This window comes from Ambystoma mexicanum, chromosome 8 (genome assembly GCF_040938575.1).
Source record: "Ambystoma mexicanum isolate Mex_15411 chromosome 8, UKY_AmexF1_1, whole genome shotgun sequence".
NCBI classification, from domain to species: Eukaryota; Metazoa; Chordata; class Amphibia; order Caudata; family Ambystomatidae; genus Ambystoma; species Ambystoma mexicanum.
This window is the reverse complement of record NC_090929.1, coordinates 162,250,993-162,278,407: the sequence shown is the minus strand read 5'-3', so window position 1 is coordinate 162,278,407 and position 27,415 is coordinate 162,250,993. Positions and strand designations below refer to the sequence as shown.

The 27,415-nt window shown below is 45.9% G+C and overlaps 1 protein-coding gene across 4 annotated transcripts in view; it reads left to right on the top strand.

Annotated features, from left to right (window-relative positions):
• Positions 1 to 322: 322 nt before the first annotated feature.
• CAMSAP1 (calmodulin regulated spectrin associated protein 1) overlaps positions 323 to 27,415 on the top strand; it is a 1,201,485-nt gene continuing 1,174,392 nt past the window's right edge. For 2 of the 4 annotated variants that reach the window (XM_069609554.1, XM_069609552.1), the window contains exons 1-2: positions 3,783 to 3,888; positions 4,127 to 4,289. In XM_069609554.1, the coding sequence (XP_069465655.1) occupies positions 3,841 to 3,888; positions 4,127 to 4,289 (211 nt within the window). In that variant the 5' untranslated portion in view covers positions 3,783 to 3,840. Of the gene's footprint in view, positions 914 to 3,781; positions 3,889 to 4,126; positions 4,290 to 27,415 lie in introns of those variants that run through there. The other 2 variants (XM_069609553.1, XM_069609551.1) reach the window with 2 other exon arrangements.

Here is a 27,415-nt window from a genome sequence, read left to right as displayed (position 1 = left end):
TCCAGTTATGTTTGACACTTCAAATTGTTCCAATAATTATAGCTCAATGCCATTATGCACTTGCCTCTTAAAATTTTCAAATTTAGTCCAACGCATCCCATAAAATAGTTTTTTTTAAAGGAGACTCGCTCAAAATAGGAGATATTTTAGGTACAGCAATTTAAATTGAGTAAATCAAGGGCCACTACTTATATTGACAGTTTATTTTCATTTTACTGTTTCCAGGGTGTTTATTTGAGCCGTCCTCCTCTCACACCGCTCTCCTCCCCGCCTCTAGGCCCGGCTCGAGTTGACAGTTGCCCCGGGAGTTTCTCCTCAGAGCACAGGCCGCGCCTGCGCACCTAGGCCTCACTCCCCTCCCTTCTCTCTCTACAGTCAACGGACTGGCAGCAACCACCAGCGACAGCAGGAGGAGGAGGAGGAGGCAGAGGCAGAGACTGCCTGAACCAGGGCCGCCGCAGAGCCGAGGACACTGCCGGCAGAGTCCAGCGGCCGCACAGGCCGCGCCCGCGTCCCCGGCCTCGCGCCGGCGCCATGCTGCACTGACACGCTTCGCCGCTGGATTCCCGGCACCCCGGAGACGGAGCACAGGGGGCGGGAGGGGGGGAACGGGGGACGGCCATTCATTGAAGAAGGACGTGGAATTGCCGTGGACCTTTGCTGGATTGGTTTTTACTTGCACCTTTTTTTTTGTTTATTTTTTTTTTATACACCATTCGGAGAGCTTGTTTTTTTCCGCCCCCTCGGATCGCGCAGTATTTCGTGCCCGGTTGTCATGTAGGCCCCGGCGGCAATGAGGAGAAGCGCAGCGACACCGGCCTCACCACCGCCCCCATGCACCACGCCTGGAAGGCGCATATGAGCTAACCGTGTGCCCCGTTCATATCCCTTACACCAGGACCAGCCCTGAAAGGTGAGTTTACATGTCACCCCCGCTTCCTTGCCTCATTGTACTGCATGTTGTTACTGTGCGCGTTATTGTGGTTATTGATCCCAGCCCAGTGGGATGGGCTGCCCATAGGAGCTACGTCATGGCTGGAGATGGGACAGAGTTCAGCAATATACCCAGCCATTCTATAGGCCCTGCCATTCAAATCTACACCAAATCCAATTTTGGAGCATTGGGCATAATAAGGGGTTGCATGCCTACAGATTTACCTTAGGGCTCTTATAAGTAAGTACGTTAATACACCGGGAAAGGTGGTGAAGTGTTATAGGGGGAATAATGGCCCGCATCAGCATCGTCCCTACACTAAGGACCCAGCGTTAAAGCGGGAGTTGATGGTGATGCTGTTGGTTCTGAGCATGCCCTCTGACACCAGGAACACATGGGCTAAGGGACCACGGCCATCTCTTGGTGTTGCATCACTCTGTTAATGCTTACAGTGTTGCTCGTAGGTGAAGGTCCATTGGGATAGCTGGCAATCCGGCAGGGGCCTAGAGGTATGCTTACATTGCTAAAGCCATGCACCTGCACGCTATGGGTACACTTAGAATTGGAAGGGATCCTGCAGTGCAGGAGGTTTTTTTTTTTATGCCCCTTCCGATTTCTCCTTTAGTCCATCAAGGACTATGGGGCATGGGCAGAATAAGCTACCTATGTGATAAAGCCATTGGGGTTGACAAGTGTCTAACAAAACGGGTAAAAATAGTAAAGTGAGAGCGAGACCCCAATGCAAACATTTCTTGGTCAGGCCAGTAATAACCATAAGCAATGGTTAAGTAGTTAAAGTCAAAAGACCCTCAAGTGGGGGCTTCAGTGCCCCAGTAAGGAGCAGATGAATAATTAAGTGGTTGACAAACCTTATTCTTTGGCCTTTCTGCCTATGATGGCTATGAAGGATAGTACACTGGTTAAGGATTATTGGGGGTCTTTATCAGGCTGATCAGAATAGTTCATGTACTGATGTTAGCCCAAAGGACTATCTTAGCTGCCCCTAATGCTTTTCCGGAAATAAAAATTGCACATCTTATTGGTCTGAGAACCATATTTTCCACTGTCACTGCATTTACATATATTAGTTCACCTGTATGTATTATGGTGAATAGCCTTATTTCCCTTTCTTGCGCTACAGTCTTGTTGCACTGTGTTCGGCAAACCATGATCCAGCACCTTGCAGCTCACTAAACATCTCATCTCTGCCCCATTTGTTTACTCTCTTTAAACATTGTAAAAAGTAGTTTCAGGGTGCACAGTTTCACTCGCCGCTAGCCACTGGCTGGTGATATTTGAATCTTTGTTAGTAAGAAACGGTGTGCTTTTGTGTATGTATAGAATCGAGGTGGCAAGTGCCTTTTTTTATGGCTGGCTAGTAACTTGAAATGTTGCCACTTGTTAAATAACTATTCTAGGTGGCTTGTTTTGATGCCATGTCGTATGTACAACCTGCTCACCTGAATGTTATTCTCGCCCTGTACTTCACCTATGGCATGGGTCTGCAAGCTTTGGCGAACCAGATGTTTTGTTTTGGACTAAAATTCCCATCAGACCGAGCCAAAATAGTCCCAGGTGATGTGTATCTGGAGAGCTTCGGCTGAAGGCCCCTGGCCTATGTATTTCCCCAGCTGTGCTTCATATAAATGTAGGATCCGTTTATAGCTTTGCAACATATGACCATTATTTAACCAATTTAGATTTGAGAATGCTGTTTTGCAGAGTCCATTTCCGGTTTCTAGCTATGTTGTTCTAAATCCTTGTGTGGATGAGCAGCATGTATGACTGATTCACATAAACAGTAGGTTATGTGGCCCAGTGACACATTGATGCTTCCTATGCCCTGCAGTACAGGTCTGTTATGTGTGTGCATGACCAGTATGTTTCCTTGTTTAAAAATCCAATGTCTTGTTTTTGCTTGTGTGAATGTCTTACCCCGGGTCTAAACTATGTGATGACCGGATCATGTCTCCAGTGTGCAGCCTAGCAGACTGTGCGCGATCAGGACACATCTTAGATAACCAGGCCTGTGTAATGCACAGGTAAGACTCTCTGGCACACAGAGGTTATCTGGATGTTCTACTTGATGCCTTTACAAATTGCGGTAACATTAAAATGCCTGAAAGTCACGGTGGTTGAAGCTCTTTATACTTATTTGTGAGGTCCCGATATTTTATTTCACAAGTGAACCCTCGAGGAAGGAGTGGCATCCGATGCAGAGTGTTATTCTTTCTCATGCCTGCTGCCCTTCCAGCAGGTCTCCCATTGAAGGCGACAGCCATCCGTCTTTGAACTCTCCCGTAACTATCGACATTACCTTTTTTGGGGTTTGTTGCCACCTCAGCCATCCTTCCAAATGTATGGATTTAAAATGTGCAGAGCAAGCGTAAAATAATTTTAGTTGATGTTTTGGGCCATTTTCCAAGACGGCTAGAAGGTATGATTTTCATTATTTCCGACTCCTTGCCATTATTCATGGGCAGCCCCATGGGAAACCCCTGGTATGTGTTTGCAGAATCCCTTCCCCCACACCTTTCTCAGAGATGTCTTTATGGACGTAAAGGAACCTGCTTTTATTGTGTTATAAATGTATCGATCATCGTATCCATCATCGCCTCAGTTTCAAAACTGTTTATTTACACCGCGATCGTATTTACTATGGGAACAAAGACGTGTTTTTACAAAAAACCAAATCGTGTTGATGAGCACACAATGCTGCTGCCTGCCGAGGCCTGGCAATAAAGCTGTGGATTTATGTGCCTTGAACAGCTACTATGGGCGGTGCTGCCGAGCAGCCCTTTCTCCGACGGTAGGTGGATGTTTTGCGCTGTATCAAACGGCGGTGTTCCGATTTCATACGAAGCTGATCGCAGGGGTGATGGGGGCCGATTATTTTGCAGCCCTGAATGCCTCCCCTTGGAAAAGATTCTAGGCGAGGCAGGTGCGTTGCCGGGGTACGTAATGACTGCAAACGGTTTTCGACCTCTCCCCTCCTCCTGCTGCATGAGGCCTGCGTTTTTGCACATCCAGATGTAGGCCGCAGTCTTATAGGAGGACTGTGTGCAACAAAAAGCAACGGAATGGTTTCAAGCGAGGGCCTTTTGTTAGCTAGTGTCGTGCAGGGTGCAGTGGATCAATGCAGGCGTTTGGGAGTATGTGTTTGAGCTGATGGCTTAATTGCTTGCCTTCTAGATGGTGGATGTGGATGTATGTGCTTCTGGCGACAGCACGAGAAGAAACATGGATCCCTTGGCAGAATGTGCCGATGAGATTGTCCCCTTGGAACTCTACGATTCCTTCAGGGCAAAAATTGCAGCTAACCTGCAATGGATCTGTGCTAAAGCCTATGGACTTGGTAAGTACCATGAAGATACGCATTGTGTTTTGGTTTCATTTCTGTTGGTTGCTCTTTGCATTAAGCATCTTTGCTACTTCTGATAAATATTTTGTTTGTTGATTTTCTGCTGGTGTTTGGCAAATTGGGGCGGGGAAAATTCGAAGCACAGGTGATGTAATGCTTTGTGCCCACCTGCTACAAAATGCATACCTCTAGTTCGGTCTCACAAGTTGGTTAAAAAGTAGTCCAATATGTGAATTACCCACAATATTATTTTACTGCACTGAATGTTCAGAACATAGTGATTGGCACGTGAACTCGGTTTTCCCAAATTACATTGGTGCATCTGCAGCCTGGGGGCATGTTATTTGACTCCCATGGAATGACATTACTACATGGACTGCTCAAGCCGAAGTTATTGCTTCACGTCGTTTATGAATGAATGACACAACTACTCAACTGCGCTTGGCAGCAGGGCTTGGTAATTGCGACTTGTGAATTCTAATTTGAGACATTATTTTGACGCATGTGTAATAAATAGCCTCTTAGTTTGCTGGCAAATAAGAATTTTTACCACGGGTATTCCTGTGCAAGCATACAAGGCCTTAGTTTTTCGTACATGTTAGTAATGTAGGCAAATACTGTCCGTACAGCCGAAGCCTTATGTATTACTACATTTGATTGGGAGACTTTAATTCTTCCTTGTTCAGATATTTGGCTACCTGTGAGCCTTAAATGAAAAGTGAGTTATGAATGATACATTTTTATTTTTATTTTTTTATTTTACGAGCAGCGAGAATCTAATTCTTCTACTTTTTATTATCGTTCTTACCTTTTTAAGATAACCTTTTTATTTTATTACACGTTTCCAGGTATCAAAACTGGCATTTGCTGATCAGGAGCAAAAAGCAGCTCCTGGGTATCTGACATAACCAGTTTGGCAGGAGGTACCTCTGGGTAACCAGGAGCTAGTACATAGTGTGCAGCAAATATAACTGCACAAGATGCAAATGCTAACTTTTTGTCCATTTCATGTTATCCAATTAGCTCCAAATGCACCTTAAATGAAATGTGTTTTTTTATCAGCCTGTATATACATTCCCAAACATACATTATTAAAAATCGCATAGCTAAATCAAAATCACAAAAGTAGCTGTTGTAAAGCTAACCAGGACCTCCTTGGCTATAACTAGTATTATATTTGATATTACTGTTCGAGCAGTAGTTTCTGCGTGGGAATTATAATCTGAGATGTTACAGTATGTGCAGTACAGGTTTTAGTTATCGCTATACGTAAACTGTTACATGTTCCTGCATGGGCAGCAGAGGCCTTTGTTATTTCTACGCATTAACTGGAACATTTCATGGTACTGCATGGCAGCAGCAGCCTTAGTTATTATTGCATGTGGATGACAACGTAGAAAATTACTTTCCTGCAAGAGCAGCTGTGGCCTTCGTGATTGCATTACCAGCCGTCTTTTTATGGTAGATTGCCCAAGCCATCAACGACATGTCAGTTTTTGCTGGTGTCATTGAGTCTGCAGCATCCTCAATTCCTAGTGATGCATGCATTCTAATGTAATGTCTTCCTGCGGGGAATGGAGGAAGGAACTTTGATTACGCAGGAATGAATTTGGTAAACCTTATTGGCATAGTATTTACTTGCTGTTTTTGGTTTTCAATTGTTTTTTGAAGCCGCACAGTTTTTGCACGTGGCAACTGATACCTGAAGATCTAAAATCAGCTGTGACGGGAATACGTGTGTTAAGTTCTCGGATAGCAACTGTTGAAAGTTGGGTTTGTGGAACTTTATACAGCAGGTTGTTTGCTAGACTTGTTTGCTGTTAATCTGGCGTTCTTTTTATGTACTTTAGCATGACATTAACATATTTATATAATGAATGTTCGTTTTTTATGCAAGCCAAGGAATTTTCAGCTAATTGGGTAAGAAATTCTAAGAATTTTGGATAGAACGCACACAGTTCGAAAAACAATATACAGGTTTTTTAAATATATTCTTTGATAACTTGATGTGCAATGATCATGTTTGCTGATGTTTTAACTGATTTGCTATTTTCTTTTTATTGCGCCACTTTTTCAGCATACATTAGGCAAGCACCTTAGTTACATTGTAGTTAATGCAAAGCTAATATTGAATAATAAGGATTTCTTGGGTTTGCTTATTTTTGCTGACATATGAAAGGTTTTAACTAGCTAAATGTTGACTCTTTATTTGTTTTAATTTGCTTGTACTTTACCCATAAATGTTTTGTTATGCCTGATTTTATCTGATTATACTACTTTTTTGTGTCTACGCTGAGGCAAAATGGGGCATCACCTATTGATTCCCACTTACTAAATATGCATCATCTTCCAAGACTCGGATAGGGCACTCTTTGAGATTTTTTTGGGCCTTTAGGTTTCTTACTATTTTTTTAACTATTCATGGTTGCCAGTAGATAATTTGATATGTTAAGCATGTTTGTTGGTTAGAGAAATATGTAAGCTACTTCACAGTAGGAATTCTGTCATGTAACTGACGGTATTCGCTTCCCTCTGTCTTTTTGTGCCAAATGTTTAACAATACAACATCTAGTTTTAAACGTGAGAGTTTCATGTCTTATATGGCACTATGTTTATACCATAGCAATTTAGGAAATGGATGAGATTACTATGTTAAAAAAATTTCGAATTACGAAATTCTGTCATTTTATTATTTTCCTCATGTGATGCTATTTCATGCCGATTTAAAGTTTCAAAGTGAGATGTAGTTCCCTGACTAGAAATCCTTGGTGAATAAAGATTTGCATCTAAAATCAACAAATGGAGTAAATGTTTGACATTATATTGCTATCCTCTGTTTTTGCACAGCATTATGTTGGTGCTTGCTAAAAGAGGTCCAGAACATTGTTCGCTTTCTAGTAGAGGAATTGAAATATAGTAGGTCTGCAGGATCTACAAGTTCTGCTTTGTACAGGACCTCGTTGTTTGTGAAGGAGCAGCTTCTGGCGAACTGGGTGCTAGTGATCTCTATAAAGCGTGTGTCAAATCTTTCTTCAACATGCTATAACCTCCCTCCTCCTGAGCAGCCCTCTGCCCGGCAGCCCCTGCGGCTAAGGGCGACTCCTACAGTTGCGGCACCCTGTGTGTCTGCAGGTGTCCGCAGGGGACGCTTGGCGCCAGTACTTGCTATCCCCTTCCTCGCCCAGCCCACCCCACCTACACCTGGCCATTGCACTTGCTTGTTGTCCTCTCCTCACTGTGTCACAGTTGTGGTAAACTAGGGTTTTTTCTCCCCCCGCAGGACTCTTAAACTTAGGTGGCCCCACCACTGTGTACCTAATTCGCATACCGTTGTCTGTTCTGAAAATGTGGTAAACTAGAGTTTTTCTCCCCCCGCAGGACTCTCAAACTTAGGTGGCCCCACCACTGTGTACCTAATTCGCATACCGTTGTCTGTTCTGAAAATGTGGTAAACTAGGGTTTTTCTCCCCCCGCAGGACTCTCAAACTTAGGTGGCTCCACCACTGTGTACCTAATTCGCATACCGTTGTCTGTTCTGAAAATGTGGTAAACTAGGGTTTTTCTCCCCCCGCAGGACTCTCAAACTTAGGTGGCCCACCACTGTGTACCTAATTCGCATACCGTTGTCTGTTCTGAAAATGTGGTAAACAAGGGTTTTTCTCCCCCCGCAGGACTCTCAAACTTAGGTGGCCCCACCACTGTGTACCTAATTCGCATACCGTTGCCTGTTCTGAAAATGTGGTAAACTAGGGTTTTTTTCCCCCCACAGGACTCTCAAACTTAGGTGGCCCCACCACTGTGTACCTAATTTGCATACCGTTGTTTGTTCTGAAATGTGGTAACCTGTGCTTGCCGCTCTCGTCCTGTCTGCGTGCTCTCGCATCGTCTGTCCCCCCCCCTCCTACTCCATGGTGCCCTCTATCTCGCCTATCTTCTCTAACTGCTTCTCTATTGACTATCCTGCTCTCCTCACTAAATCTGGTAGGAAAAAGTTTAAAAAAGACATCCTGGTCTCCAACCCAGGCCTCCCTATTGCTGACACCTACACTAGTGCCTGCTCTAAGGAAACTCTCACTGACATCCTCTTTTTCGTGCCTTCGCCTGACCTATGGACCCTCCATATGGTCTCCGTGCTCTCTCCTTTTTCCTCTTCTCCCATTAATGGTGGCACCCGTTGGGATGTCCTCTTGGCCTCCTTCCACTCCTCTAAGGCCATCATTAATGTCTACGCTAATGGGACCGTCTTGGTCCAAGGCCCTCAGGCCAACCTTCACCTCTTTGATAGACGCTTCCCACGCCTCATCAACTTCCTTTCCTCTCCTACTGTCCCCCCTCCTCTGTCCTCGTCTACCTTGCCTCTACCCTCCCTCCCTGCCCCCTCTCATGCTCCGTCACCTCCTTCTTTTACACCTCCGCAGGGCGTACCTCTGATCTGTACCCCTCCCCGGAAGTCCTTCAAGGGTGGCAACCGCCTCCACATCGCCACTCTTAACTCTCGCTCTGCCATCAAGCATTCCTCTGATATCTGTCGCCTTCTTGAGGAACGGGACCTTGACGTCCTCGGTCTCACTGAGACATGGTTCACAGCCAGCTCTCTCACTAGCTTTGACACACTCCTACCTGATGGTTACATGATCCTCTCCGTGCCCAGGCCTAACCGTGCTGGGGGGGGGTGTTGCCCTTATCTTCCCTGAGTGGATTCCTGCCACTGTCATTCCTACGCAGACCTACTCCTCTTTTGAATGTCTTGTCTGCCGACTCTCTCTCTCTCTCTCCCAGCCATTCCCTTACCGTGGCTACTATCTATCGGCCACCTGGTCAAATTTCCTCCTTCCTCTCTGAGTGGGCTGACCTCTCCTCCTCACTCCTGTCCGCTACCACTCAACTCCTCTTTCTTGGTGACTTCAACATCCACCTGGATGCCTCCTGTCCCCCCACTGGACTCTTTCGTGACCTCTGCGACTCTCCCTCTCTATTCTCCCATCTGGGCCTACTCATTCTGCAGGGCACACTCTTGATGCTTTGATCTCTTCTGACCTTCCCCTCTCCATCCCTCTCTCCATTCCTCTCTCCTGGAGTGATCACTTTCTCCTATCCTCCCACCTCACCCTCACTACCCCTCAGGCAAAGCCACCCTCATCATCGCCACCCACCTTCTCGGCCATCCGACCCATGAAGCGCGTGTCAGTTGAGGCTTTCGCTGCCACCTTCTCGCCTCCCCCTCCCCCCTCGGCTGACTCCCACCCTACACAGCCCTCTCCATGGTCCACTCTGCTATATCTGATACTCTTGATATCCTTGCCCCTGTCATGAGAATCTGCCTGAAGCCCAAAGCCAAATGTAACTCCTGGTATGACTCGGATCTCGTCACCCTTAAACGCAAGTGCAGAGTGGCAGAGAGGAAATGGCGTGCTTCATGTTCATCCTCTGACAAACTGGCCTGCCGCCTGTTCCAAAGGCAATACTGTCTCTCCGTTCTCGTCAAGAAGAGAGCCCTTATTCAAGCCCGCATCTCTGCGGCATCTAACAACTCGGCTGAACTCTTTAAAATCTGCAAGGAGCTTGCCAACCCTGCTGCAGTCTCTACCTCTGCTATCCCCTCCCAGGCCCTCTGCACGGCACTGGCCTCTCACTTCATCTCTAAAACTCAGGACATCCTGTCCTCCCTCTCCTCATATCACCTCCCTCCCTCTCTTCCCGGCTCTTCCTCTGGCCCTTCTGCAGCCACCCCTCCTCCCTCCTTCTCTGCCTTTCCCCTTTTTTCTGCTGACGAGGTCTCCAGACAAGTTCGATCTATGAAAGTTTCGTCTAAACAGGTTCACCCCTGTTCCTCCAAAACTATCAAGGACCACATCGACTCCCTGGCTCCCGCCCTGGCTGACTTTTGCAACCACTCCTTCGCCTCTGGAGTCTTCCCATCCCCCCTCCAAGCACTCCCTTGTGCACCCTCTTCTTAAGAAACCCTCTTCCGACCCCTCCTGCCCATCTAACTATCGCCCAATCTCCATCACTCCCTTCATGGGCAAGCTCCTGGAGAAACGGGCCATCTCCCAGCTTAACCTCCATGCTGAATCTGTTGGTAGCCTTCATGACCATCAGTCTGGCTTCAGAGCTGCCAGAAGCACGGAAACTGCTCTCCTGAACTATCCGTGAAGACTTGCTCTCCATCCTTGACTCTAACACTCCTTGTGTTCTCATTTTGTTCGATATCTCTTCTGCCTTTGATACTGTGAACCATGCCATCCTGCTCAACCGTCTCCGTGATAACCTGGGTATCACTGGTCAGGCTCTAGCGTGGCTGACTTCTTTCCTTTCCAATCGACCCTCCCAGGTCCACCTTGGGTCCTTCCTCTATGACGTCTTCTTCTCCACCTGTGGTGTTCCCCAGGGATCTAATCTCTCTCCCTGGCTCTTCAACCAGTATCTGTCACTCCTTGCCCACTGCATCACCGCCCTCTGCCCCAACTTTCAGTGCTATGCGGACGATACCCAGCTCATTTTCAGGCTACCCTCGGCCTCCTCCTCTCCTTCCCTCATCTCTGACTGTCTGTCTGCTATGCAGGAATGGTGTGCCGCCAATGACCTCTGCCTTAATGCCAGTAAGACTGAGATTCTACTCATTGGCACACCCACTCCCTCCTTCCCTGCAGCTCTCTGGCCGGCCTCTCTTGGCCCTCTTCCTGCTCCTACCTGCAAGGCTAAAAACCTCGGGGTCATCTTCGACTCTACACTCTCCTTCTCTCCTCACATATCTGACTACCAGCTGCACCTCCTCAGAGGTATTCTTCCCTTCCTCTCCTTCCCCCAGAAGTTCACTGTCTCCCGTGCCCTGGTTCTCTCGAAGCTGGACTACTGTAACAGCCTCTATCTTAATCTGCCTGCCTCCTCTCTCCGCCCTCTGCAACTCATCCAGAACAGAACTGCGAGACTTGTCCTTGGCCTCAAGCCCAGGGACCATATCTCTCCAGGACTGAAATCTCTACACTGGCTCCCAGTGGCTGCGAGGATTAAGTTCAAAACCCTCTGCATTATCCACAAGGCCTTCTGGGGCCGGGGGCCAAAATACCTTCAACTCTCTCTTCCTAAATATCTTCCTTCCCGAGCCCTTCGCTCATCCGTCTCCAACTCCCTCAGGGTCAGCCGCTTCTCAAAGCAACGAGCTGGGGGTAGATCTCTCTCCTCTGCAGGGGCCTCCCTCTGGAACAGCCTTCTTGCCTCCCTGAAACTTGAGGAGAACCATCTCCGGTTCCGGAAGCAACTCAAAACCTTCCTCTTTGCTTCTGCCTTCTCTGTCCCTCTCCCCTGCTAAATTCTACACTGAAATTGCACTGAATCCGCAACTGGGCCACTCTCACCGACCTCTGTCCTGGGCCCAGCCACTCTCCACTTGCACTGCCTCCCTGGCATCCCCTGCACTGCGGGACTGTCTCTGTATCCCTACAACCCCCCCCTTCCCAGCACTTGTCTGCACTTACCTTGCACTTGCCACCAGCTGGCCCTATTTATTTATTTATTTTTATTCTACTTACTTGTACTGCACTTCCCCCTCCCCTTCCCCTTGCACTTTTCCCTTCCCCTACCCCTGCACTTGCGCGGTCTGAATGATACCTGGCCTAGTAGGATCGTTGTCTGTCTTCCCCTTGTTCCCCCTCCCTGCCTCGTCGCGCCTTGAAACACTTGTGTATAGGCGCGTTACAAATGCCATATATCATATCAAGCATTGTCACTTTTCTAGTTAATTTAATAACTAAGGTAGTGGCACATCTCCGAGGGGTTGTGTTGTAGGTGATTCCAAAAATATTAATCTAAAAAAGAATTGAAACCTTTTAAATCCAGTTATTCAAATTAAGCATATTAAAAAGAAGAAAACTGTCCCGGGAGGATAGCTCAGCGGCAATGTGCTCGCTTTGGAAACAAGACGACACGAAGCAACACAGGTTTGCTCCCCGGGTCGGCACTTAGAAACCTCTGGGTATTAAGCACATTATAAATACGCAACTAAGACCTATTCCTGTAACTGCGTCTCGATGCCCCCGGGATTTGTGAGCGCTTTAAAAATGCAAATAAAATAAACAAATAAAATAAATTGGGTATCTGCTTCGTATTATGCCTTTTGATCAACCTGACTTTAATGTATTGTAAATTCCAAAAAGCACAAAAGGTGATTTGGTAATCCTATATTTAATAATTTCACATTTAAAAAAAAAAAAACACACCAAGAGCAGGGATCAAAAGAATTGGGAGCTGTTTCACTACTGTTTGTAGCTTTGAAGAGCCGTAAAGTTTAACTAAAACATGTTCATCGGGCTACTTTTGACTCCAGGATCCCGCTGCTCATACAAATACATGCATGTGTTGGCTATTTCGGATTTCCAGAAATCTACTTTTGATTACATTTCCAATTGTAGTGTTTTCTTATTTTAAACTACGTGAAATGTGCAATATGGTTAACAAGGCATTTTGTGTACATTGTGGGTTTTACAATATCTCAAAGCCAGGTGATGATCGTATGATAATACTACACAGCTACCCTTTCATTACATTTTTGTTTTCACTGTACATACTTTTAAGAACGCTTGGAACGCTTTCCCTTCATTTTTAAATTACTATGTTTTTGAGCCCTCTAGAATTTACTCAAAGCATATAGTGTTAGAAAGCTTACACCTGGGAGTGTAAAGATCTTCAGGTAGTGCTCATATCACCTCTGCAACTCAATAACTGGGCCTCATGCGTGTTGTATTATAGTGTTCCATTGGCAACTGAGAATCCTGAGGCGTTTCTCCCATGCTATTCCCGTGGTTCCCTGACTCAGGTGGCCAGGGGAGACGCATCACTCTTGGATCCCAACCCTGGGGGCAGACAAGCGAAGGAGGATCACCTGGGAAAGGAACTCTTGGAGACTGTGGGAGGAATGCTCTCGGGCGAGACATGGTGTCCGCCCGCCCCGTTCCAATACATCCCTAGCCGACATCCCCCTCAGTCCATCATAGGATATTATCGCCCAAAACCCATTCACCCACAACATTACATCTGCTCCCTTCACCCTGACAAAAACCCACATAGTTTTTCCATGATCCCTAAGAAAAACGACAACTCCCACAATCCCTTTATCCACTATAAAAACCCAAAGACAGAGCCTAGGAAGATTGCTTATAATGATGTGCAACGGCCCTGTCCCAATAATAAGACCAAGAAGGGTCAGGCGCTCGCTCACCATCACGCCCACTCTGCCTTTAAGAAATATGTGCAGTGCCATTACATGTCGCCCCCCCCCCCACCCCCACTTTTTTTGAACAATACTTAGAAGAGGAAGAAGGGAACTATGAAGATTAACCATAGGAGCCAATGCACTATGGACAGTCACCATTTTGTCCCGTTTATGAAGCCAGGCCTCCCTCCACAATCATTCCCACCTAAAACCTGTTGAGCCTCCCAGTCAGTATAAAAGGCAGTGTGTGCCTCATTACAACCTTGGCGGAGGACCATGGTGCTATTAGCACCATGGTTCATGCCGCTAAGGTTGTAATTCCGCAATGGTGGATGGCGGAATTACGGCCCCATTCCAAGGTGAGTGGGGCGGTAATTCCCCATTCACCAATGGCCCCTTCCCCATTCCCATTTTTGCCCCATAGGGCATAATGGGAATGGGGAAAGGCGATAATTACGGCACCATAAATTACGGTGCCGTAATTATCGCCAAGGTCCCTTTGCGGCATGGCTTTTAACGCCTGCAAAAAGCAGGCGTTAAACAGCCATCCCGCAAAGGGAACCTTGTAATCAGGCGTTAAGGGTCGGCGCCGTTTACGGCGCCGTAAACCCCTTAACGCCTGAGTCGGAATGAGGCTGAGTGTGTACAAAAGGGGGGTATTGTCCTGGCTGTAGAAGTCGGAGCTAATTGCAACTTATTTATTGCAAGTCAACGTTGTAGAGTATTCCCTACCCTTCGGTGGCACTATTTATGCATATCCTAGGGTAGGGGTACATGAAGGAGAATAATAATCCACATGTCCTAGTTTGTTTATGAGGGGAACAGCAGCTTTTATTAAGTAACTGTCATTCCGCCCATTTAACAGACCACAATTCAAACAAATGTAAGCGGTAAGCATAGATCAAAGCCCAAAACAAATTGATGCATGAACATGCTGCATGGTTACAGTGATCGAGAGAGACACAAATACAAAGACATCTTATTGCTTCTAATACATTCTGTTCTTCTCATTGTAGACCATGTTTTTAATAGCAGGTTTTGAAAAAGTTCATCTAACCAAAGTCGAACTAACATAACCTATTGTTCCTCTAAAATGAAGACCTTGGAGGGGTCTAACATAGCCAGGCTAAAGGGTGACGAAAATAATGGATCGACGTCACTGAAGTGAATCTAAACTAAGGTTTTTAAGGGGACCCAACACCACCACAAGAGGGTGAAGGTGTCCCAGGACGTTTCGTTTTACAATGGGTCACAGCCTTCTTCATGGAGCCAAGGAAAGGAGTCCCCTGTAGAAAATAAAGGGGAACTAAGGTTACCATATATGGTGTATAAAGAATAATGTAAAAGCATAGTGGTTAAAAAGCCATGTACATTAACATGTCATTGTCAAAGGTACAGGACCCAAATAGTTAAAAACACTAGTTTACTCCTATTGGTGGTGAAGTACTGACCTTTCACCGGACTGAGTCCTAAGTGGGAGCCAGGGGCTATGGATGTTTAGAATCTGGTGTATTCCTCATCTGGGATGTGGTGCATTAAACTGCAGCGAAGAGCTGGATGGAGGGAAACAGAGAAAGGCTATGATGAGTGATGGACCCCTGTGTTTCACCAATACCAGAGGACATAAACTGGTAACATGTGATTACATATAAAGTGAGAGAAAGTACCCTGAGGTTGTGAAACAAAAATCCAGCATTGACATCTGTATTTTCTGGACATTAAACGTACTGGAAATGCGTGCTGGAGGGGTCTAGCGCGCGGTGAAAGAGCGGTGCTGCATGAGTCTGTGAGATCAAAAAAGAAAAGCAGAATGATTGGTCCGCGGGTGTCCACAGTCGCGGCAGGGTGTTAAAGGTAGTAAGCCCCTCACCCGCAGGCTGACGAAAAAAGGTGGGAGATTCTGTACCTGCCGTTAAAGAGCCGCTGTAAATGCGTCTATTCGGGAGCTAGCTGGATACCAGAATGGAGCTGTGTTCCACAGAATGTTAATGTGCAGTAAAGGGAATGCTGCGCCTTCGCGCATGCGTTATGGAAGCGGAGTCATGGCAACCAAATGCTACATGGGAGAAAGGAGCTTATCTTCTAATGCCGGCGTGATCTACGGCAGAGGAAAAGTCCTGCTTTAGGTGCCGCTTGGAAGTACGTGTTCCACTGTGAGGGAGGCGCTTCAGGACAGGGTACACGGTGTGTGGCCTGACAATGCAGGCTCGAAGATACAGTGTGAGAGGGCCCATTAAGAGTGGCTCTGGGGTTGTGCCTCGTTAAGACCCATAGTTGTGGCCTGGAGTTTGTACATCCACCATGACTCTTTGAAGTTAAGGGAATTTGTGATGTTACTGGTGTTGTGTACTTTGTCTGCAACCTACCATACGAAATTATCTGGGCCATGTTGAAATTCAAGAAAGTGTGGTACCACTGGTGCCGTGATGGTTTTGCACCGAATACGGGACCAGTGTTTCCCAATTCTTTTATGTACCGGTCTCGATGTCTGCCCCACATATCGTAAACCACAGGGGCATTCAATGATGTAGATCACATTGATTGATTAGCAATTTAAAAAGTGCCTTAATTTCCACTCCTTACTGCCTATGTAGAAGGAGGTCATTTTTTTTAGTCTGTTTGCATGCTGTGCAATTTCCACAAGGATGGTGCCCATTGATTTCTCTCAGGTTCCATAACGAGGATCTGGTAGTCTTTTTGCTCATCCTGTCATGGGTGAGCATGTCCTTCAAATGTTTAGATCTCTTCAATGCCATTCTTGGCATGGGTTCATCAGGTAAGCTGAGCGGAATAAGTGGCCAGAATTTTCTTATTAGTCCTTTAAGTTTAGTAGTACTAGGTCCAAATGTGGTGACGCAAGCCATGATGTTATCTTCCTGAGTGTCATGGGCTTTAGGTAAGCGTAGAGCTTCTCTAGGCGTAAATCTAGCCCTCTTCTGGGTGTCTCCAAGCAGTTTTTTAGGGTAGCCTCTAGTTTTCAACTTGTCTTCCAGGGCTGACGCATTCTTTTTAAATTCTGAGATCTCTGTGCAGTTTGTACGGACTCGTAAAAACTGGCCATATGGGAGGTTATTTCTCAGATTGCACGGATGGTTGCTTTTGGTAGTGAAGTACTGTATTGCGGTCGGTCTTCTTTTTAAACATGGTGCATTCCAATTGATTGTTTTTGGGTCTGATAGTCAAATTCAAGAAGTTGATACTGGTATTGCTGCTATTGATGGTGAATTTTATCTCTTCCGTACAATCATTGATCCAGTCGAAGAAGTCCATGAGGGTATTGTTCTCCCCTTTCCAGATAAAGATAATATCATCAATGTATCTGTGCCAAAGCACTATGTTGTGAAGAAATGGATTGCGTGTGTTCAGTACATTGTTATATTCATATTCTGCCATGAAGATGATGGCCATACTTGGGGCAAATGCTGCCCCCATAGCTGTCCCACGGATTTGTAGATAGGTCTCTTCAAATTGGAAAAAGTTGTTTGTAAGCGCTAGTTCCAACAGCTCCACTATAAAGTTGGTTGGGACTCTTGTTTGTCTCATATGATGCGTAAGATGCTGCCTGATACATTCCACCGCTGAATCTTGGGGGATGCTGGTGTAGAGGCTGTTAATATCTATAGGGACTAGTATGTCTTCAGATGGATTAAAGGGTTGATGTTCAAACTTATTGATGGTTGACATAGTGTCTCGCAGGTATGTCGGTGTTTCCTGACTCAAAGGTTTTAAGAAGTAGTCAATGAACTTCCCGATAGGTTCCAGTATTGAACCACATCCCGACACTATGGGTCGTCCTGGTGGCGTTGTCTGGTTCTTATGGAGTTTCGGTAGAGCATAAAATGCAGGGGTCCGCCCTTCTGGGTTGTTCAAAAAGATTTCCTCTTTTTCAGAGATCCAGTTATTGGCCATAGCGAATTCTGTTGTCTCTTTAATTCTTATTTTCATTTCTGCAGTGGGATCTTTGCACAGTTTTTTTATAGTTGTCCTCATCATTTAAGAGTACCAGCACCATTTGCTTATATTGATCTCTGCACTACAACTCCACTTCCCTTGTCTGCTGCTTTAATGACAATGGAAGTGTTCACAGACAGCAGTTTCAATGCTTTCTGTTCACCATGATTGCGATTGTGTCTTTTATGTGAAGTCGCATGCTGTACTTTTTCCATTTCTTGTTTTAAAGGCAAGAACAGATGCCGGCATCTCATTGTCGTGCGGGAAGAAGTCAGATTTTTTCCTCAGCCCTGAATCTTCAAGTACCAAAGGGCTTTCTTTATCATGGAAGAAGATCTTTCTTCTGATAGTTCTATAAAAGTTATTGAGTTCTTGGTGAAGTCGGAACCAATCCGTATGGTTCATTGGGACAAATGACAGTCCTTTGGATAGTAGAGACTTCTCCTCTTCGGTGAGTGCAATCCCTGAAAGGTTAAAGATGGGTATTATTTCTAATACCTCCTCCGTCTCCTGTTGTGGTTCGGTGCCCGGCACCGTGGGTAGTTGAAAGGAGGCATTGGCTGAAACTGTGGAGGGCCCCAGTAGCCTCCCCTGGGTCCCCCTTGCCCTAAAAAAGGCAACATCTGTGGCTGTGGTTGGTTACCATGGTTAGTTGGTCTTCCATTGGTGTTAGCTTGGTTGTCATCAGATGATCTGAGCTCGATGTATTCCAAAACGATACCGTTCTACGTCTGTTTCTTGAAGATCCTGTTTGGTTCATTAATCTTTCTTTTTCCTTTTTATCCTTGTTTTCCTTTTTATCCTTGTATTCAGCTGATAGGTATGGATCTACTAGTTCAAGATGGACATTTTTAATGTCTTTTGCTAGTTTTCTGTGCTTTTTTTCCAGCGTGCTGCTCATAAATGTGTCCATCATTTTATTTATTTCTTTCAGTTTGTCTCGAGCGTTTTCCAAGCTTGCATCATTAAGAAATTTGTACTCTTGTTCTTTGAGTTCTTTAGAGATGTCTTGATGGATCCTCTGGGCGGTGGTAATAGTGAGAACCATAAGGTCCCTACTACATTTAGTAGCAATTTTGCTAAAATCAAGCATGTAATCTTTGTCCTCCAGGAATAAAGCTGGTTCATTACGAACTACCAAACCGACCGGTACTAGGTTGACCCTAAGGTATTCCCTTAAGAAGTGACCATGTACTTCGGTTCTAAAGCATCGTTTTTAAGGTTGAGTAAGTCATCTCCTGACGCTGTACATGCTAAGTTTTGTTGTGCACCCTCTATATTAAATAACGTGGGACCTTGAATGATTTCTAGGATCTGCCCTTCCGTGAAGCTAAGAGTCTGATCCATAATGAGGAATGATCGAGTAGGTGAAGGCAAGACTGGGTGGCCAACAATAGTGAAAGAAAACTAGAGAGGGTCCTACTGGATAAAAACTAAATTAGTGTAGCAAAAGCTAATGTGGAAGGAAACCTATTATAGCACTCTGGCTATATCGAGAACAGTATACACAGGAGGGAGAGCCCAACACAGACCCAGGACTAAGGGTTATAAATACGTGTGTACAAAAGGGGGAGGTATTGTCCTGGCTGTAGAAGTCATAGCTAATTGCAACTTATTTATTGCAAGTCAACGTTTTCACTGTAGTCGCCACATTTGGACCTAGTACTACTAAACTTAAAGGACTAATAAGAAAATTCTGGCCACTTATTCAGCTCAGCTTACCTGATGAACCCATGCCAAGAATGGCATTGAAGAGATCTAAACATTTGAAGGACATGCTCACCCATGCCAGAATGAGCAAAAAGACTACCATATCCTTGTTATGGAAACTGAGAGAAATCAATGGGCACCATCCTTGTGGAAATTGCACAGCATGCAAACAGACTAAAAAATGACCTCCTTCCACATAGGCAGTAAGGAGTGGAAATGAAGGCACTTTTCAAATTGCAAATCAAGCAAAGTGATCTACATCATTGAATGCCCCTGTGGTTTACGATATGTGGGGCAGACATCGAGACCGGTACATAAAAGAATTAGAGAACACCGGTCCCGTATTCGGTGCAAAAACATCACGCCACCACTGGTACCACACTTTCTTGAATTTCAACATGGCCCAGATAATTTGGTATGGTGGGTTGCAGACAAAGTACACAACACCAGTAACATCACAAATTCCCTTAACTTCAAAGAGTCATGGTGGATGTACAAACTCTGGGCCACAACTACGGGTCTTAACGAGGCACAACCCCAGAGCCACTCTTAATGGCCCCTCTCACACTGTATCTTCGAGCCTGCATTGCCAGGCCACACACCGTGTACCCTGTCCTGAAGCGCCTCCCTCACAGTGGAACACGTACCTCCCAGCGGTGCCTAAAGCAGGACTTTTCCTCTGCCGTAGCTCACGCCGGCATTAGGAGATAAGCTCCTTTCTCCCGTGTAGCATTTGGTTGCCATGACTCCGCTTCCATAACGCATGCGCGAAGGCGCAGCATTCCCTTTACTGCACCTGCGCATTAACATTCTGTTGAACACAGCTCCATTCTGGTATCCAGCTAGCTCCCGAATAGACGCATTTACAGCCGCTCTTGAACGGCAGGTACAGAATTCCCCCCCCCCCTTTTTTAGTCAGCCTGCGAGTGAGGGGCTTACTACCTTTAACACCCTGCTGTGACTGTGGACGCCTGCGGACCAATCATTCTGCTTTTCTTTTTTGATCTCACAGACTCGTGCAGCACCGCTCTTTCACTGCGCGCTAGACCCCTCCAGCACGCATTTCCAGTACGTTTAATGTCCAGAAAATACAGATGTCAATGCTGGATTTTTGTTTCACAACCTCAGGGTACTTTCTGTCACTTTCTATGTAATCACATGTTACCAGTTTATGTCCTCTGGTATTGGTGAAACACAGGGGTCCATCACTCATCATAGCCCTTCTCTGTTTCCCTCCATCCAGCTCTTCGCTGCAGTTTAATGCACCACATCCCAGATGAGGAATACACCAGATTCTAAACATCCATAGCCCCTGGCTCCCACTTAGGACTCAGTCCGGTGAAAGGTCAGTACTTGACCACTAATGGGAGTAAACTAGTGTTTTTAACTTTGGATCCTATACCTTTGACAATGACATGTTAATGTACATGGCTTTTTAACCACTATGCTTTTACATTATTCTTTATACACCATATATGGTAACCTTAGTTCCCCTTTATTTTCTACAGGGGGCTCCTTTCCTTGGCTCCATGAAGAAGGCTGTGACCCATTGTAAACCGAAACGTCCTGGGACACCTTCACCCTCTTGTGGTGGTGTTGGGTCCCCTTAAAAACCTTAGTTTAGATTCACTTCAGTGACGTCGATCCATTATTTTCGTCACCCTTTAGCCTGGCTATGTTAGACCCCTCCAAGGTCTTCATTTTAGAGGAACAATAGGTTATGTTAGTTCGACTTTAGTTAGATGAACTTTTTCAAAACCTGCTATTAAAAACATGGTCTACAATGAGAAGAACAGAATGTATTAGAAGCAATAAGATGTCTTTGTATTTGTGTCTCTCTCTATCACTGTAACCATGCAGCATGTTCATGCATCAATTTGTTTTGGGCTTTGATCTATGCTTACCGCTTACATTTGTTTGAATTGTGGTCTGTTAAATGGGCGGAATGACAGTTACTTAATAAAAGCTGCTCTTCCCCTCGTAAACAAACTAGCACATGTGGATTATTATTCTCCTTCATGAACACCTACCCTAGGATATGCATAAATAGTGCCACCGAAGGGTAGTGAATACTCTACAACGTTGACTTGCAATAAATAAGTTGCAATTAGCTGCTCTGACTTCTACAGCCAGGACTTATTTATAGCCCTTAGTCCTGGGTCTGTGTTGGGCTCTCCCTCCTGTGTATACGGTATAAAAGGCAGAGCACACAGGCACACTTGGAGCAATCTTGGGAGGCTGAGAGGATCTTGTTGTCCAGGGAAGCCAAGGAGAAGCTGCAGAGACCCTTAGAAGAGGACAGGCTGCCAAGTCACTGGGCCTGTGGGTGCAGGAGAGGTGACAGGACCCACGCCAAGGCTCATCCCTTGGTTGTAACATTAAAACCCAGGCCTCTGAGGGGCAGGCGGGACGACCCTGACCCCAGAAAAGCCCCATTGGAAACCCCACAACCTCCAGAACCTGCAGAACGCCGTTTTGGGGAGCTGACAAAGTGGGAGCAAATTAGAGACTTTTGCATTGTGAACCTTGAAGTCCAGAGACATTTTTTTAACTTTAATTTTTGTGCAAAGTGAGAGGGTCCGAGCCTGACTGAGGGAGACACGCATGTGAAGCAAAGGAGAGGGTCCGAGTCTGACTGAGGGAGACCCGTGTGAGAAGCTGAGTGGTCCAAGCCTGACTGAGGGAGACCCATGAGAATTGGAGCAGGGTGGAACACGAGAAGGAGCAGAACTTCTGGGGCAAAGCCAAACCCAATGGAGCAAAACGACGGATCGAGGGACCAGAGTGTAGGGTTGGGAAACCCTGAAGTTCCCCGGCGTAGGTTGTTGCCTCTGAAAAACCAGGAGAGCGCCAAATCCCAGACAAGAAGACTGCCTTGTGTTCCTTGGATGCCAGCGACTCTCTCAGGTGAACAAGTTGGGGAGGCGAGGTCAAGCCTGTGGTGTTAACTTTAACTCCTGAATTGAAGCCGCAAAGTGAATGAACACTGAAATGCATAGATTAACCCCGGCAAAAGGGGAAGTGAAAAGGTGAATGCTTGATTGAAGAGGAAGATTTCTTTTAACTTTTTGCTTATGGTAGACAACTATCAAGACCAAGGGACACTCGGGCAAATAACACAAAAGGAGAGTGGAGTGAAAGTTGAAGTGGTCCGGCGGAGGGCCACACTATAAAAGTGTTGCACATTCGAAAGTCTTTGACATCGGTGAAAGGTCCAAGCCTGACTGAGGGAGACCTGGAATAAGCTAGGGGAAGGGAACCCCTAACACATGTGAATAAAGTTTGGGGAAGGGACCCCCTGCAAGTGCTGTGATTGAGAAGGCCGACCCTGACAGAGGGAGACCTATGTGAACTTTTTATTGAACTGTGAAAGAACTTTGGAGAACTGGAAAACCAGTGACTTTAATGTGGAAGGCCAAGCAGGCCTTGACCCACGTTTTGAACTGTTTCTTGATAACCTGAGCCAGAGTGTGTCATCCTGCCTGGGGGGGGGGGCTTATTCCGTGGTGTTCAACGTAGGAAGGGGAAGCTAAATCTACCAACTTGATTCTTTGTTATAACTCTGACTTGCATACATATTCCCCTTTACACACTTTTTGTATAAGAGATAGGGCAGGCATTAGGTTTTGTTATTATAGGCCATTTTGATTTGCTAGAGACTGACTAGGACTGTGTTTTCTTTATTATTTGATTGTAGAGACTACCCCCATCATAGCTATAGGGCATAGCAGGAGTTTTTCCAAACCCCATGAATCTAACGGTTTTGAAATTGTATCTCTTGTGTCAGTGTCATACTTGTGATAACATGTCTTCCTTACACAACCATAGACCAAAATGTTTTGAGGGCATTTGTTCCATAGCCTCTGCCACTAATCCAGAACAGGACTATAAGACTTGTCCTTGGCCTCAAGCCCTGGGATCATATCTCTCCAGCCCTGAAATTCCTCCATTAGCTCCCAGTGGATGCAAGGATTAAATTCAAAACCCTCTGCATTGTCCACAAGGCTTTCTGGGGCTTGGGTCCAAAATACCTTCAGCTATCCCTTCGCAAATACCTCCCCTCTCGAGCTCTTCTCTCCTCTACCTCTAACTCCCTCTTGGTCAGTCTTTTTTCAAAGAAACGAGCTGGGGGTAGATCTCTGTCTTCGGCTGGGGCCTCCCCCTGGAACAGACTCCCTGCCACTTTAAAACTTGAGGAGAACCATCTCCGGTTCCGGAAGTACCTCAAGACCTTCCTCTTTTCTTCTGCGTTCGCTCCCCCTCTCCCCTGCTGATCGATTCTCTCTTGGCACCGTGCACCTGGCCACCCTCTGTCCTCCGGGCCCAGGTATCCGCTCACCCAGCCACCCTCCCGCACTGCCTCCCGGCCACCCCTTGCACTGGGGTCTGTATCTGTACCCATGCAGCCCCCCCCCCTTTTATTTCCTGCACTTATCAGACCTACCCTGTCTGCTGCCTTAAACCTAGCACTTACCAATTGCTGGCTGCACTACTACTGTTGCCGTTATTATTTATCGGTTTCTCCTTTGCTTCGCACTTTCCACTTCTCCCCCTCTCCCATGCACTTGCGCGTTCTCAATGTCACTGGGCCTAGTAAGATCGTTGTTTTATTCTCCCCTGTTCCCCTCCCTTGCCTTGTCGCGCTCTGAAACACTTGTGTACGAGCGCAATAGAAATAAAATATCAATAGCCTGATGGCAGAGATTCTATTAGCAAGCTACATGTTTTCGTGTTTTTCTGTTTTAGAAGGGGTCTTACATTGCTGTTTAATTAAACCGAGTACCCCATTGATCATTGTATTGTTCCTGGCAAGCATTTACTGTTGATGCGGGCGCATCTACTCTTAAGAGGCTGGTTGAAGGAGTAAACATATATTTTTGAGCACTGAGCAACAACCTCCTGTATCAGTTTTTGAGATTTCAGGCGGCCTCTCAATGTCCATGATCTGGTTCTTTCGCTCTGTTATAGTTTGGAAAAATAGCCTGAGTGAACAACTCGTAAGACGTCTTGCATATTCGCATCTTAATCCTCCAGCTGCAATTTGGTAGTAAATTGCCTCTAATGGTTTGTGGTGGCTTTCACTGCGAATAGCTACCTGAAAAATACTGTCATTTTAAAGGAATACCCATCTAGCGCTTGCTCTTACTTCAGTTTTGGCCCTTCCGGTTACTTTCTTTTTCACATATTCCCCCTGACCCTTTCTCTTCTTTGCCCTCGTCTTCATTTTTTCGATGTGACCTTCAGTCTTTCAACATTTCCCTATTAATCTCTCCTCATCTTGCCTTCCCTCTTTTGGATGCTTGCATCCTTCTCGGTCGACTCCCTTTTCTTCTTTGCTATCCACTTCTATCCTTGATACCCTTGGTTCTCTCTATCCTTTTTCCACTTTCTTTCCTTTCTGTTCTAAATTGGTTTTACTCCTATCTCACTAATTGCACTTACTCCCTCCAAGACTGAAGTTCTCTTCTTCTCTGCCATTACTGTACTGTAAGGAAGGCATGGTATCAAAGTAAGACATACACAAGTGATCAGTTCAAGGGTGTTTATTGAACTCTATCAGGGATGTGAAAAACGCCTATCTAAATATAAGATGGGAGCAAGCTACGACCATCAAATAATAATACAGTCCTAGTGGAGTCCAGTCAAATCAAAAGGGCCTATACTAAAAGAACCTATTGCCAAGTCTTACCGCTATACTACAAATAGTGTGGGATAATGTTCACAAAAAGAAAGCGTTCACAAAATGATAAGTCAGGATGTTTAGGCTGTTGGCCTCCCTTCCCCACGTTTTTAACACAGGACAAGCCGGGTCACTCGAGCACAGCACACTCTTCGGTTTCTTCGGCACAAGGTCACAGTTCCTTTTACCAACATCGGGGCCTTCTGTGCCCAAGTCTCTCTTATTCAAAGACTCTTGCCTCGGAGGGCCTGATGTACCAGAAACACAGAAAAAAAGTTCCTTTCCAAATATTCAAGTTGGGCGATTAATTCTTCACCTTGGATCCCCCTCAGACGGGCTCAGATCCTATTTTAACAATTGGCTTCTCTCAGACCAACTTCATTCGCAGGCATCCCTCATTCGGGTTCACATTTGCCACATCAATATCTTCTTGGGGAAATGCGAGGCTTCAGCAGATACAGCTGTATGTAACTCTCAGAGCATATTTAACCCCCCAACGAATATCTAAATTTGAGAAAGCGGAACGACAAACATGCCCCAAATGTCGAAGTAAGTGCAGGAATGACACACATGTTTTGGGCATGTCCAGAAATTGGGAAGTTCTGGGGATGGCCCATCGGTTAATGGAAAAAGGGATTAAGTTAAGTGTAGAATCAATATGGGCATGCATGGTGGGGGGGTTCCCTAGGCCGCGACATTTGAAGCATGTAAGCAAGCTGAAGGACCTGGCATACATACTTGCCAAATTAAGAATTGGCATGGGATGGAAGGCAAGCCACAGACCCAAAGTAGAGGTATGGTGGATGGACCTGCAGAAATGGACTGAAGCCGAAACGGCAGTAAGGCAAGAATTGATCAATAGAGGGAGAGGAGGAAGCGGATCCCTGATGGCTTGGAGACATATGGTAGCCGCATTATATGAGCCCACCCAGAATGACCTCAGCGAGAATGACTCGGCTGAGGAGCAAGTTACAGGAATGCCTCAAAACGGAGGAACAGCGGAATGTGAGGTGGAGTAGGCTCGAGTTGGGGGAGGGGTTAATAGTAAACAGCAGAGCCTAAATGTTAAGTATCAGATGTTGTAGACCGATAAAGTACACTGCTGGTTTGTTGAATGTTTGTAGTTTGTTGTGAAAATCAATAAAAATTGTTTAAAAAAAAAAGCAATATATTCTTGGGTGTGCTACTCTTCACCCAGGATCCCCCTCTTCTGGGCTCAGACCCCTTTTCTACAATTAGTCTCCGTTTCCCGGGCTGAAGCCAATTTCAGTTTACAGATAATCGAAGACTTTCGAATGTGCACAGGATTCAACTTAATCCGCTGTAGGACCGCTTCAATTTCACAGTTCAATAATTTGTACACGCTCAGGGGGATCCCAAACTGATACCTTCCAGTGAGCACCCACGTGTACCTTTGACACACACTACACTGACCGGCAGCTGCAATTCCTGGTCTTAAGTTTCTTTTCATTGAGGCTTCTTGAAAGTTGCGTTCCTTTGTTGAAAAGGGCAAGGATAAATCCCTCCTTGTCATCCTCTCTAGTCTGGCCGCCTTTCTCCTCGGTTTAAACTGCCCTCTTGGAATTGCCGCTTCCTCGTTCGTTTTGCCTTGCTTAGAGTGAATTTTCGTGCTCCGCCTTTTATCCCTGTGGGAGAAGTGTGATGGAAGTCAGATGTGTAATTATCCGGAATTGTCTGACTCTTGTGTTGGGACATGTCAGGTAGCCGGCTCTGGTGTTAGTCTGTTGTCACTCACAATGAACTGTCAGTGAGAAAGTGTTCGTTTTGGGAAAGGAGGTAGGGGGGGTTGAGTTTCTAGGTATCCTACCTGGTAGGATGGGAAAAGGTGTTATAAGGAAGGGGATACCACGTCTCACCTTTTGGTGTCCCACTTCCACTCCTCGAATACCCCCCATCCAGGTGATCCTCCCGCACTGGTCCACCCCCAGGAACTGGATCCAAGATTCTGAAAGCCATTATTTCCCTTAAGAGCAAAACGATCTATTCAGTATAACCTTTATAATACTCTTTTAAATAGTGGCTCAAGGATAGAAACCAAGTTTGTAACCATTATTCCCTTAAAAGGAATGAATTAAACGTTGGGGATTTCTAGTCCCACAATGTTCTGGGACAAGGCAGAGGGATGCAGAGGCTCTGAATTGCAGGTTGCAGACCATATGACCCACACCTGAGGGAGACTAAGAGGCATAAAAGGCCCCCCTCCTCAGGTGCAGGCCATAGAGAGTAGCAGCAGTAGCGGAAGGTGGAGTCCCTACCACGACTCCATATCAAGATTGCAGCTGAAGGAAAGCAGAGACGCCGGAACTGCTGACGCTTGCCAATCCGTATGCCGGTTCTGCGAGAGTCTCTTTCTTCAGGGACTCTGAAGACATTGTGCAGCCGGAAGCGTTTTATGTAAAAACTTTCCCCCCTGAGGATCTTGTTTGCATATATCGTGTAACGGGAAGCGTGAAGTGGGAACGCTTTCCCCAAGGCAAGACGTGATTGGGGGCAGGTGAACACCTGAAAGCCTGTGGAGCAAGAAACACTCCATTTCTGAAAGTGTGGAAC